At 37.0% G+C, this 13,478-nt stretch overlaps 1 protein-coding gene across 50 annotated transcripts in view; it reads right to left on the bottom strand.

Annotated features, from left to right (window-relative positions):
• The window catches only part of STAU2 (staufen double-stranded RNA binding protein 2), a 298,560-nt gene that overhangs the window by 156,010 nt on the left and 129,072 nt on the right, over window positions 1-13,478 (bottom strand). For all 50 annotated transcript variants that reach the window (XR_011543351.1, XR_011543354.1, XR_011543356.1 and 47 more), the window contains one exon: window positions 3,473-3,533. Coding sequence is in view for 41 of the 50 variants with exons in the window: in XM_070631483.1 (XP_070487584.1) it covers window positions 3,473-3,533 (61 nt within the window). In the remaining 9 variants the exon portion in view is untranslated. The remainder of the gene's footprint in view (window positions 1-3,472; window positions 3,534-13,478) is intronic.

The following is a 13,478-nucleotide window of genomic DNA, read 5'->3' as shown; positions in this document are numbered from 1 at the left end:
TCTCTAATGAACCTAGAAGAGCCAGCATATTTCACAGGGGCTAAATAAAACTTTTTAAAAGGTTAACGGAAAAATATTTATGTGAAAAATGCTTCCAAATAATCTTTTAGTGGGTGGATTCGGCACATACCAGTGAATACCTTTGAGCTTAGTCCAATTTTGAATTAAGCTAGAGTTCACCTTTAAGAAACAATGAACCTGTTTTTAAGTAAAACCCTGTATTAAAAAAAAACAAAACATGGAATGTGAATACAAAATAAAAAAGATATTATCAACTGCACTGCATCTAAATATTTTACAAAGTTTTCCAAGAGCCGTCAGTAGATCTTTTAAATGCATGATCTTTTAAAAAATTTGTTAGTCATTCATCTGTAAAAATCTAGCTTTTTATGTGTATGCCAAGTATAAAATTGCCCCATGCTAAATTTAACACAAACCTCACATTACAGAGTTATGTGTTCCTGCACTTCGACATGCCTACGACAGTGATTCAAAGGGTAAAAGCACAGAATAGTCTACCTTCTACGGCAACTCAGTACAATGAAGAAAGCCTGAGAAGCAGGCAAAAATTAGGTCCATATTTTAAATCTGCAGGCAATCAAGCCAGGAACCAGGCTATGTAATCACAATCGCTTGCAAAACCATTTAAACTATTTTTTAGTTGTAATTGTTAGCAGTTTCTATTTTAAAGACTGTAATCTTTAAAAACATATCTCCCACTTTAAAAAATTAAACGCACATGTACATTAACTTTTTTTCGTCTACTTATAGTCAGGTACTAGCTATGCCAGGTTAAAATGGTCTTCTTTCCCCTTTCTAATTCTGCATGCCTTTCTTTTAATTCTTGTACACTATGGTTCCAAGTTAATTTCATATTTATCCAAACAATGGTTGGCTACAAATTTCATCTTTTCAACTACAATTTGTGAAGTAATGTAGAGTTTAACAAAGAAAACAATCACTTTATAAGGGCATTCTCTTTTTTTACAAAGTAGTATGTTACCTTTTCAGATGTGATCCAAGAATGGTTAATCATTTTACAAATGTTAGATAATTAAAGATACCCAACATTGTAGATTGGTATACAACTCTTAACAGAGCACATTGAATAGTAAGCTGTAAAATGAGTTGTTCAAGGTCAGACAATATGTCAGAGAGGCGACCAGCATGGCCAGTCTCCAATTCCTTTCTTCCCCAACACGCGCCATCCTGAAAGATCCAGGCTCTAGCCTCTGCCTGCCAAATGCTAACACTGGTATTCTTCATAGGACAGAAACCACTTAGGGCAGAATTTCAACTTAAGGAATTGATTAAATAGAAGAGAACTTAACCAAAGTTACCAAATCTATGGATTTAAATTAATTTTCAGGTAACGGATTCATCATCTGAGTGATCAATCCCTAAGAAGAGACTAACTTTTTCCTAATATTATATTAAAGAGCTGGTTCAAGAGGACGCCGGGGCCAGACTCAAGAGAAGCAGCCCTCGGGGAATGCCACAGTTACTGTTCAGAGCTGGGCTGCCCTCACCCTCTGTGGTAACCTGAGGCAGGGGCCACTCCGTGCTCAGAGGGAAGAACTCTCGTATTCAGCTTTCTTACCCCCTCGCAGTGGGGAAGAGTTGAAAGATCATTATTCTTTCAGATTCTCAGTCTGAACTACTGTAGACCAGAGGAAATCCTAAAGTGTTAACAATTTGGTTAAGTTTCAAGCTGACTTCAAATAGCTTTATCACTTCTAACATTATGTCAAAAGAAAATCTTTTATGTATTCTTACACATTTCTGACCGCTGAAACTCATTGGCTTCTTTGTAGTAAATCTTCCCATACTTGCAAAGGAGTTCCAAAATCCCTTAGCAAGTTAAAAAAAATCAACAAACACATAAAGCTAAAAGTCAAAACACCACTGTTTAATGATATAAGTTTGCAGGTTATCTATAACGTGATTTCATGTTAAAACTGCCAAGTTAATAACTATTTGACTTCCATATTCAAATACAACGTTTATATTCTTTGAAAAACTATCCAGCGCCAAAAGCAACTTTTCAATTATAAACTATATATTCTTTGGTCACCTTGTATATGCAAAAAACATCCAACAGATAAAAAGTATAAGAATGGAATTTCTGGCAAGCCTACACAGAATTATATAATTTTTATTCAAACAGGGAGAGAGAAGGCATGGAAGGAAATCAACATTCATGTGCTTACTAGAAACGGGTACTGTGCTAAGTATTTCACATAAAACTGAAATCAATTTAATGTTTTCCCACATTTCCTTACCAAGCAGTTATAAACCTATATATTAACCATCTAAAGAATTAAACACAAACTCTCTGAGAATCCTGAACTGAGTCCATTTTTCCTTTGGGCTATGTGCTAAGCCTTTCACATTCATCATCCTGATACACAGATGTAGACCAAAGGCTCAGAGTCATATTAAATTACTCCCAGAAAGTAATCCATGATTACCATTACCTCACTGAACTATTCTTTTCAAGAGGGTAGTTTTGATGATCCAAGAATTCAATTCTCATAAGCATGCTTTCATAAGAGTTTCTTTTTTTACTAATTTCATTATACATCAAGAGTTGAGCTGCTAACATCAAGGAATACTTTTCATTACGACAATTTACATATTGAAGCTTATTCAGCTTCCAGAGGTTATAAGGAAGAAAAATAGGGTTAGAAATGAGATTGATTTGACTTCACTGGGGACGTCACTTTGACAGGGTCTTCACTGGCTGGCTTTGTTCCACTGAGTTACAGTAAAATGGTCACTTCAGTGAAAATAGATGCTTTTTGAAAGAGACGGGGAGGAAGTTAAAGAAAAATGTCTATGCTTCCAATGCATAATGGCTTGATCACGTACCTTTGGAAAAAAACAAACTAAAGTGGATTTTTAAGTCCCTAAAAATACTATAATTGGAATGAAACTGTCAGCAATTTTATTCTTACATTTCCAATACTTCAATTAGTGGCTTTAACAAAACATTAGAAATTCTAATGACTCAGCATAACATGAAAAATGCTCATTACAATGTTAAATGAAAACAACATAGTACAAACTTTTGTCTATATTATAATTACACAAAAATGTGTGTGTACCTAAAACAGAATCAGAACCGCAAAACAAGTGATTTTAGAGTATAATGGGCTTGTAGATAATTGCTTTTCTTTTTTGGTTCTTTTATAGCATAATAATGTTGCAATAAAATCAACCTTAAAAAAAGAATGTCACCCCTTTGTGGATTAAACGGTAATGTGTGTGCAATGACTTAACCACGTTAAGGATATGAGTGCCTGAGTCTTCTGTCAGCTCCAGCAAAGCAAACACCATGACTTCCTTGTATCCCCCACAACACTCAACCTGGCATCTCGGGCCCAAACAGACCCAATGTACACCCAGCGACGGACTAATCACTGAACCACTGAGGAAACCAAGTGCAGTTAACGTAAAACTGAAGACTTACTGTTACTTGTTGGTTCCGGAAACCCAGCCTTTGGACCACTCCATCCTTTGTTTTCCCCAGTCTGAAAGATTAAGTCAGTTTTTTAAATCTGGAGAAATAGACTTATTCAAGAAGAAAAAAAGTTAACTAATCAATTAAGCAAGGGCAAAGGTCTCTCACATAGTTATTCTACTTATTCTCTCCAAGTGCAACTCCAGGACCATGGACACAAGAGTAACTAACATGAACAGTATCAGTCACCCCTTTTCTGCATTTGAATCTGCTCCTCATGTCTCCTTCTGCTTTTATCCGTTCATTTAAATTTATAATTTAAGTCATCGAGAAAGTCCCATATTCACTATATGTACTATGTCCAAAATGGGCTCTGTCTAGGTGATTAAAAAGTAAACAATTCTTACTCAAACAGTAAACAATAATCACAAGTGCTAAAGTTATTAAAAGAGCTTCTTTATCACTCCTGAGGTCAAACTAACAACAGAAATGTTACTATGTCTATTCTGGAAAAGCATGACAAGGGTCACCAAATATTGCCAATGACATACACAAAAAATTGAAAACTAAGCCCTAATTTGAAGTAAAATTTGTAATATCCTGACTTTTTCCAGATGATATGATCTATGTTTGGTGTAAAATATATTCTGAAACTCAGACACAGTCATGCACTTCATAACGATGTATCGGTCAACAACAGACCATATACGACGGTGGTCCCATAAGGTTAGTACCATAGAGCCTAGGTGTGTAGTAGGCTATACCATCTAGGTCTGGGTAAATACACTCTGTGATGTTCACACAATGACAAAATCATCTCACAATGCAGTTCTCAGAACATAACTTTGTCGTTAAGCGACGCATGACTATTTTGTAGTACCATTTTAATCAAATTAATAAGTGACTTTAACTGGTTATGTTCTCTTTCTGTGGAGCTGCTATTATCGATATGAAGTACTCCAGGGGGAAAAAAAGACATATTTCCTATTATAATTAGCATTTTATGTTATCAGCTGTCAAAGAGCAAATGGATAAATTTAATCCAGATATCAACACAAAATACAATTCTAGCAAACAGTTTACCATTGTGAAAGGATGGAGGAGGAGCAAATGTTTGTAAATGCAAATAGATTATGAAGGGAAGGCTGGGGAGACTCTCACTTATATGCTCCCTGTCAGGTACGAGACAAGACCACGGAAGGAGAGGAGAGCTGACTGAGGGGGTTATAAATTTGAGGAACGTGTACACAGCAGGACTAAGTTACTTTAGGGAGGGGAGGAGCAGGCTGAAGGAAGAATGCAGATTCTCAGGCATCTGAGAGCTTAGCTGAAGTTGGTAATAATAAATTTAGCATTTCAACCCTCCCTTCCTCTCATAACCAAGGCTATTTAAATATTAGGTTATATTCCCTAGGCCTAATTTTTCACCTTCATCTGAATCCCAAGCTTACCCCTCTCTGATTTTTACCCCAACACTCTAATGAGACTACTTTTGTAAGGTTCCTACTTAAACATGACAGAGTAAACACAACTCGTAACCTCTCCTGTCTCCTGAAACCTCTCTAAACTGATAATCCAATAATCCATAAACTCTCTCTCCCTCCTGTCTCCCCCTCCCTCCTCACAGAATATGAAAAGGAGTCAACAGAAGAAGAGAGAAGTCAAAGTGTGGAACCTGGAAAGCAGATGACAAGTTGTATCTGACTTAGCAGATGTAAGCAGGCTGAAACCTAACCCGCAGAGCAGGAAGCCAACAAAGAGCTTACAAAAAGTAAACCGATTTGTGCCCTAGGACCCTGGAAGGCCTCAGGAATTAGGAACATACCTGGTACCTCTAAAAATGAATCCTGGAAGGGCTTGAAAACAGAAGGATTGTTTGGAAGTTTTTCAGAGTGCTATGAAATCTCCAGGTCACCTCTTTGACCCCAAAGAGACAGATTTCCTAAGAGGTTTCCCCTCAGGAAAGGCTAAAACAGAGGGACTCTGAACACCAGGCAGGGCTGAGGGTGGGATCAACACGCCACACTGCAAATAAGGCAATGGAGTCCAAAGTTACATCCTGGAAGATGAAATCCCAGCTCCCGTCCTCATCTGGGCTTCAGAAGACGACAGCCAGGCTTCTGACCCACCAGGAATGGTAAGGATAACACAGGGAACAGAATAAAACTTCAAAAAAAGGTAAAAGAAAAAGTTTTCAGAGACATAAAAAAAATACTATACCCATTAAACAAGAACAGAAGGCTAAGAAAGAAATATTTTGAGAATGAGGAAGAGCTCTGGAAAACAAAAAATACAATAGCCAAAGCAAAAAAATTCAAAAAACGGACTGAAAGACAAACTTAAAGAAATCTCCTAGAAAACAGAACAAAAAGAGAAAAATATAGAAATAGAAAAGAGAAAGAAAAAACCAAAGGAACAAAGAAAGAAAAATCTGAAGATCATCCAGATGTCCCAGAAAGAACTAACAGCAAAAAAGGAAGGATAGAAATTATCAAAGAAATAATATAAGAGATTTCCCACTTTTAAAGTGTATGCATTTCTGGATTGAAACCCACCCACTCAACACAATTTATCAAAGAATATACACATCAAGTCAATCATCCATGAAATTTCAAAACCCCTGGGAAAATAAACAGTCAGAAAAGCATCAAGAGGGGGAAGAAATGCAAAGTTTTATAGACATGGTGAGAATCAGAAGGCTCTGGAGCTCCAAGAGTAACGCTGGGAGGCAGAAATCAGCGGGTTGATGCCCTTCAAACTCTGTCAAAGTATTATTTCCAATTCAGAATCATCTCTCAGAAAAACCATCAACTAAGTGTGTGGAAAGGAAAAATATTTCAGACTTACAAGATCTCAAAAAAATTTACTTCCAATGTATCGTCTATCAGGAAGCTACTGAAGTATGCGCTCCATCAAAACAAGGAAGAAAATCCACAACAGAGGAAACTGTCCAGAAAACAGGCAACTCCACGAGAGAGAGGGGCAAAAGGAATTTTCAGGATAACGGCGAAGAAGAGAACCAACAGAGTGGCTCTTCAGCAGACCTAGCAAACGACCAATCCAAACCATAAGAGGAGGAGCGAGAGCTCCAAGAAAGAGAAAAAAAAGAAACCAGAAAATTACATGATGTGTTTCCTTAGCAGACAGTTTAGGGATAAGTTAGAAAGATGCAGAAAAGTGTACATGTGGGGTCTGTATAAGAGAGTTAAATCGTTGTTTTATAGCAGGAACTCAGATAATATCTAAAAACAAAAAATCAAGAAATAGCAGTACAAGCTACTGATAGTAGAAACTAATAGAATAAACAGCTAAAACAGGTGGTAAGTGGTTGCCTCTGGAAAAGGGGAAGCAGAAATGGCCAGTGGCAGGGCAGGATAGAATGGTTTTTTATTACAAATCTTGAGTCTTCATACCATTAATCTTGAATAAATCTTGACTTTTTATACATACATGAGTATTACTTTGACCAATATAATAATCAAATATAAAAAAGAATGAAACACACGCCAGTTGCATCTTGACATAGAACAAACTCCAAAACAGAAGTGAAAATACAACATATGGGTGAAAAAAAAATCAAAACTGCAAGAACAGTGCATTTTTCTTTTTTGAGGAAGATTAGCCCTGAGCTAACATTGGCTGCCAATCCTCCTCTTTTTGCTGAGGAAGACTGGCCCTGAGCTAACATCTGTGCCCATCTTCCTCTGCTTTATATGTGGGACTCCTACCACAGCATAGCGTGCCAAGCGGTGCCATGTCCGCACCCGGGATCTGAACCGGCGAGCCCTGGGCCGCCAAAGCCAGCATGCAAACTTAACTGCTGCACCACAGGGCCGGCCCCAAGAACAGTGTACTTTAAAAGGGGTGGAAACAGTGTTCCACTTTTCCTTAGAATGTAGAAATGTAACAACGAGAAAGAATCAGATAATGCAAAAAATCATAACTTTTCTTGAGCCGTCAGAGTTCTGAGATTGTAAGCAACCAAGTAAAATGAACTCTAGAGACAGACAAACCTCTCTGGGGAGCGGAAGAGCTCACAAAAGCTTTCAACATTGGCAGAGCAAGTAAGAAAAGGATGGATGCCAAAACCGCAGGCAAGAAAAAAGCATATGAAACATCGAGAAAGTCTAAAAGACTGGGTGTAGGGTAGTATGACACCTTAGAAAAACTAGGAACTCCACACAGAAGCTCTCTTCCACAGGCCTCCCTGGGTCCTCAGGAGGACCACCGGCAGTACAGCTGGAAACCAGAGAGGGCACCCTCAGTGGTGCGTGTGTGCAGCAGGTGAACGTGTGCCACTGGAAGAAAGGCAGGGAGCTTTACACACTTCTATAGACTCTCCTCTCGTACAAAGCAAACAGCTCAAGTTGCTGTCCTAGTTCTTCCTCTAGTGAGAGGAAGGGGAGAAACAAACCCCCGTCCGCCTCTGGAGTAGAAACATGAAATCCTGTTGCCCAGGCTCAGGCAAAGACTCACTGCTTGTGGAAAAAGAGTAGAAGCAAAAGCTACCTGCCCCTCGGAAAAAGCAAAAACGAGGGTAGAAAACCCCCTTGAGAGAAGGCCCTGTACCAATATAAAGGAGAGGCCTGAAAATGCTGGGAGAGGGATGGGAAACTCCGCTGCACCCAAGACCACCCACAGATCCAGAGTAAAGTTCAGCTACCAAGGGGAAGGAGGCAGAAACATTGAGAAAAACCCACCTCTGAGACCCAGGCACACAGAGTCTGCCTAACAATGATGTTGGACAGGAAAATCAAGAACGATGGCCCCAGACCCACCATAATCCTATGACCAAGTAACAAGCAGTGTTTCTAATGTTTCTTGATACATGATGTTGAAGATTTGTTAAAAAATCATGAGACACCCAAAATTGCAAGAAGAAATAACCCACTGTCAAAAGATTGAGAAGAAAACAAAACAGGACCCAGAGATGACCCAGGTGCTAGAACTATAAGAAATAAATTTTACAATTCCTATGATTAATAGGCTAATGTAAAAGGCAGACAACACACACGAACACATGGGGAATTTCAGCAGAGAAATAGGAACTCCAGAACAAAAGCAAATGGGTATTCTTGGGGAAAAAATATCACAGATAAAAGTTAATGGTGATGTCATTATTAACAGATGGACACAGCTGAAGAAATAATCAGTAAAACTGCAGATAAATCAATAGAAATTACTCAAACTGAGACACACACAAAAAAAAGAGTGGAAAATAAAAAGGAACAGAAAATCCCACGGCTATAAGACAATCCTAATGGTCTAACAAATGTGTTACTGGAAACTCCAAAGGACAGAGAAAACATCGAATAAGAAATATCTGAGGGGCCAGCCCCACGGCCGAGTAGTTAAGTTCACGCACCCCGCTTCAGTGGCCCAGGGTTTCGCTGGTTCGAATCCTGGGCGCAGACATCGCACCACTCATCAAGCCATGCTGAGGTGGCATCCCACATGCCACAACTAGAAGGACCCACAACTAAAAATATACAACTATGTACCAGGGGGCTTTGGGGAGAAAAAGGAAAAATGAAATCTTATAAAAAAAAAAAAAAGAAATATTTGAAAATGTAATAGCTGAGAATTTGACAAAATAACTGAATGATAACAAATCATAGATCCAACGTGTTCAGAGACCACTAAGAAGGAAATATACAAAAAGGAGAAGAAAGGGAGGAGGTAGAGGAAGAAAAGGAGGAGAAAGGAAGGAAGGGGAGAGGAAAGAGGGGTGAGAGAGCAGAAAAGAAGGAGGAAGGAAGAAAGAAAAGACTCAGACATATCACAATCAAATTTTTGAGAACCAATGAAAAAGGAAAATTTTGAAGGCCCCAACTTTGAATGGAAAAAAAAATACAAGAGGAAACAGCAGATAAGAATTCTGGCAGATTTCATATTAAACACTATGCAAGTCAGAAGATAATGGATAAAGATCTTTTAACACACAGAAAGAAACAGAAAAACCTAGAATCCTACATTCAGACAAAAATAACTTCCAAAAATGAAGATGCAACAGACTTTTTCATCAAAGAAAAGCTGGGAGAAATCATAGCCAGAAGATCTGCTAATATAAGCAGTATTAACACAAGTTCGACAAGCAAGAGTATGATACCAGAAAGAAATATGGATCTACAGAATGAATGAAGAGTATGGAAAACGATAAAAAATGAAGGTAAATATAAGACGTTTGTCTGCTTTTAACCCCATAAAAAGATAACTGACCATATAAAGTAAAATTAGTAACAATGAATTGTGAGTTTTATACTCTACATAGAAGTAAAATGTCTGACCACAATAGAAGGTCATAGAAACATAGTATGATTACAGCAGGAGGTCATAAAGACACAGAAGGGTAAAATGTATGACCACATTAGAGGTCAAAGAGAAAAAGAAGAAGAAAGAATAAATGGAGTAAATAGTAACAACTAGTAATATGGTAGATTTAAATCCAACTATATCAATAACTACAATAATAGCAAATGGTCTAATCACCCCCAACTAAAAGGCAGAGATTACCAAACTAGATTTTAAAAAGAAAGACCCAATTTTATGCTTCCTAAGAGAAACTAAATTAAATATAAAGACACAGGTCAGCTAAAAGTAAAATGATGGGAAAAAAATATCCTATGCAAACACTAATAAAGCTGGAGTGTCCGTATAAATATCAGACAAAGCAGAATTTAGAACAAGAAATGTTACCTGGGATAAAGAAAAAAGAATCACATAATAATAAAGTGGTCAAATCATCAGAAAGACATAACGATCCTAAATATATATGTATGTAACAACAGAGCTTCAGATATTAACACTTGACAAAAGAAGTAGACAGAAAATCAGAAGGGATATAGGACTTGAAAGAAGAAGTCAAAAGGGAAATTAGCACATATTTTGAGTTCAATAAAAATAAAAACTCAACTTACCAAAATCTGTGGGACAGAGCTAAAGCAGTGCTTAAAGAGAAATATTTAGCAGTAAATTCTTATATTAGAAAACAAGAAAGTTCTCAGATTCATCTAAGGTCCTAGTTTACAAAACCAGAAAAAGAACAGAAAACTAAATTCAAAGCAAGTGAAGGAAGGATAAAATCAAGAGCAGAAACCAGCAAAACTGAAAATAGAAAAACAGAGAAAAATTAATGAAACCAAAACCTGGTTGGTTGACAAAGATAAAAAATAGATAAACTCCTAGCCAGATTAATCAGGAGAAAAACAGAAAAGAAACAAATGACCAATATCAGGGACGAGAGAGGGAATATCACTACCGATGCTACAGCCGTTGAAAGGACAATAAGGGTACGTTATAAACAATTTCATACAAATAAATTCAACAACTTAGATGAAATGGACTAATTCCTTGAAATATCAAACTGCCAAAGATCATTTAAGTAGAAGTAACCTGAATAGCCCTATATCTATTTTTTAAAACTCAATTTGTAGTTAAAACCTTCCCACAGAGAAAATTCTAAGCCCAGATGACTCCCTGGAAAATCCTACCCAACAATTAAGGAAGCAACAATACCAAACTCTTCCAGACTATGGAAGAGGAGGGGATACTTCCAAACTTACTAAATGATGTAAGCATTACCCTGATACCGACAGGAAAAACAGACAAGGATATTACAACAAAAGGAAAATATAGATCAGTATCTCTCATACACATAGCCATAAAAATTCTTTAAAAATATTAGCAGATCTATTCCAGAAATATACTAAAATATAGGTAATACATAACGACCTAGTGGGGTTTATGCTCGTCATGCAAGCTTAGTTCAACATTCAAAAATCAATCAATATCACCTGATATCCATTAAGATAGCTATTTAAAAAGTAAGACAAAGAAAAACCAAGACACATAGACACACACACACACACACACACACACACACACACACACAAAACAAGTGTTGGCAAGGATGTGAAGAAACTGTAACCCTGTACATTGCTGGTGGGAATATAAAATGTTACAGTCACTACAGAAAAGAGTTTGGCAATTTCTTAAAATATTAACATAGAATTACCATATGATCCAGCAATCCCACATGTATTTATACTCTAAAGAACTGAAAGCAGGAACCTAAAACAGATACTTGTACACCCATGTGTACAGCAGCTTTATTCACAATAGCCAGAAGTTGAAAATAACCCAAATTTCCATCCACAGATGAACAGATAAACAAAATGTGATATATCCATAAAATGGAATATTATTCAGCCTTAAAAAGGAATGAAATTCTGATAAATGCTATAACATGGATGAACCTTGAAAAAATGAAACAAGCCAGACAAAAAAGGACAAATATGTATGATTCCACTTATATGAGGTTCCTAGAATAGGTAAATCCACAGAAACAGAAAGTAGAACAGAGGTTACCAGGGGCTGGGGAGAGGGGAGAATGAGGAGTTAGTGTTTGATAGGTACACAGTTTCTACTAAGGATGATGAAACATTCCGGAAATGGATAGCAGTCACAGCTGTACAACATTGTGAATGAACTTAATGCCACTGAAATGTACACCTAAAAATGATCAAAATGGTTATTTTTTGTCATGTATACATTAAATTTTTAAAAATCCATCAATGAAATTCTCCACATCAAAAACTAAACAGAAAAAAAAGTATGAGCATCTCAATAGGTACAGAGAAAAACACTGACAAAATTCAATATTCATTGATAACTACGGAAAAATAAAACCTCTCAGCAAAGCAGGAATACAAGGAAATATCAACTTGATATAAAGCATCTATAAAAAAACCTATAATGATCATGGTATATAATGGTGAAAGACTGAATGATTTCCCTCTAAGATCGGGAACAAGACAAGAATATCTGCTTTTCTATTCAACAATCAATCATTTCTATTAACACTGTACAGGATGTTCTACTCAAAGCAATAAAGCAAGACAAATAGATAAAAGCACAAAGATTAGAAAGGAAAAAATAAAACTGTCCTTATTCACAGATGACATGATCATCAAAGCAGAAAATCACAAATAATCTACAAAATAAGCTACTATAACTGATAAGTCAGTTTAGCAACGTCACAGCATATAAGGTCAACATAAAAAACCAATTGTACTTCTATATGCTAGAAAAGAGGAATTAGAAATTGAAATTAAAAACCAATACCGTCAACAATAGCATTCTAAAACATGAGAACACTAAGGGATAAACATAAACACTATGAAAGATATTTCAACGAAAAAGTACAAACCAAATAAACGGAGAGCTAGATGTTCTTCATGGACTGGAAGACTCGATATGCTTAAGATAGCAATTTATGTGAAACCGACCTATATATTCAACACAATCCTGAAGAAAAATCCCAACCGGCTTTTTTTTTCTTTTGGTAGAAATTGATTCTAAAATTTATATGAAAATGCAAAGGCTCTAGACTAGCAAAAACAATTTTTAAAAAACAGAACAAAGAGGGGCCAGCCCAGTAGAAGAGTGGTTAAGCCCGCGTGCTCCACTTTGGTGGCCCAGGGTTTCACTGGTTGGGATCCCGGGCACAGACACAACACTGCTCATCAGGCCATGCTGAGGTGGCGTCCCACAGAGTACAACCAGAAGGACCTACAACTAGAATATACAACTATGTACTGGGGGGCTTTGGGAAGAGAAGAAGGAAAAAAAAAAAGAAGATTGGCAACAGATGTTAGCTCAGGTGCCCAATCTTTAAAAAAAAAAAAACCAGAACAAAGATGGAGTTCTTTATCTGATTTCCAACCTTACTAAAAAAGCTGCAATCTATATACAGATGTAATAGCTTAAAGACAGACACATAAATTAATGGAACAGAATAGAGAATTTAGAAACAGACACACACATATGTAGTCAATTGATTTTCCACAAAGGTGCTAAGGGAATTCAATGGAAAAAGCATTAATCTTTTCAACAAATGGTGCTAGACAACTGGATAACCTACATATAAAAGGAGGAGAGGAGAGGACAGGACGGGACGTGACGGACGGGGAGAGGAGAGGAGGGGAAGGCAGGGGAATCCTTTATCTGATCAAGG

Source organism: Equus przewalskii, chromosome 8 (assembly GCF_037783145.1).
Source record: "Equus przewalskii isolate Varuska chromosome 8, EquPr2, whole genome shotgun sequence".
NCBI lineage: Eukaryota > Metazoa > Chordata > Mammalia > Perissodactyla > Equidae > Equus > Equus przewalskii.
This window is presented reverse-complemented; position numbering and strand designations above follow the sequence as displayed.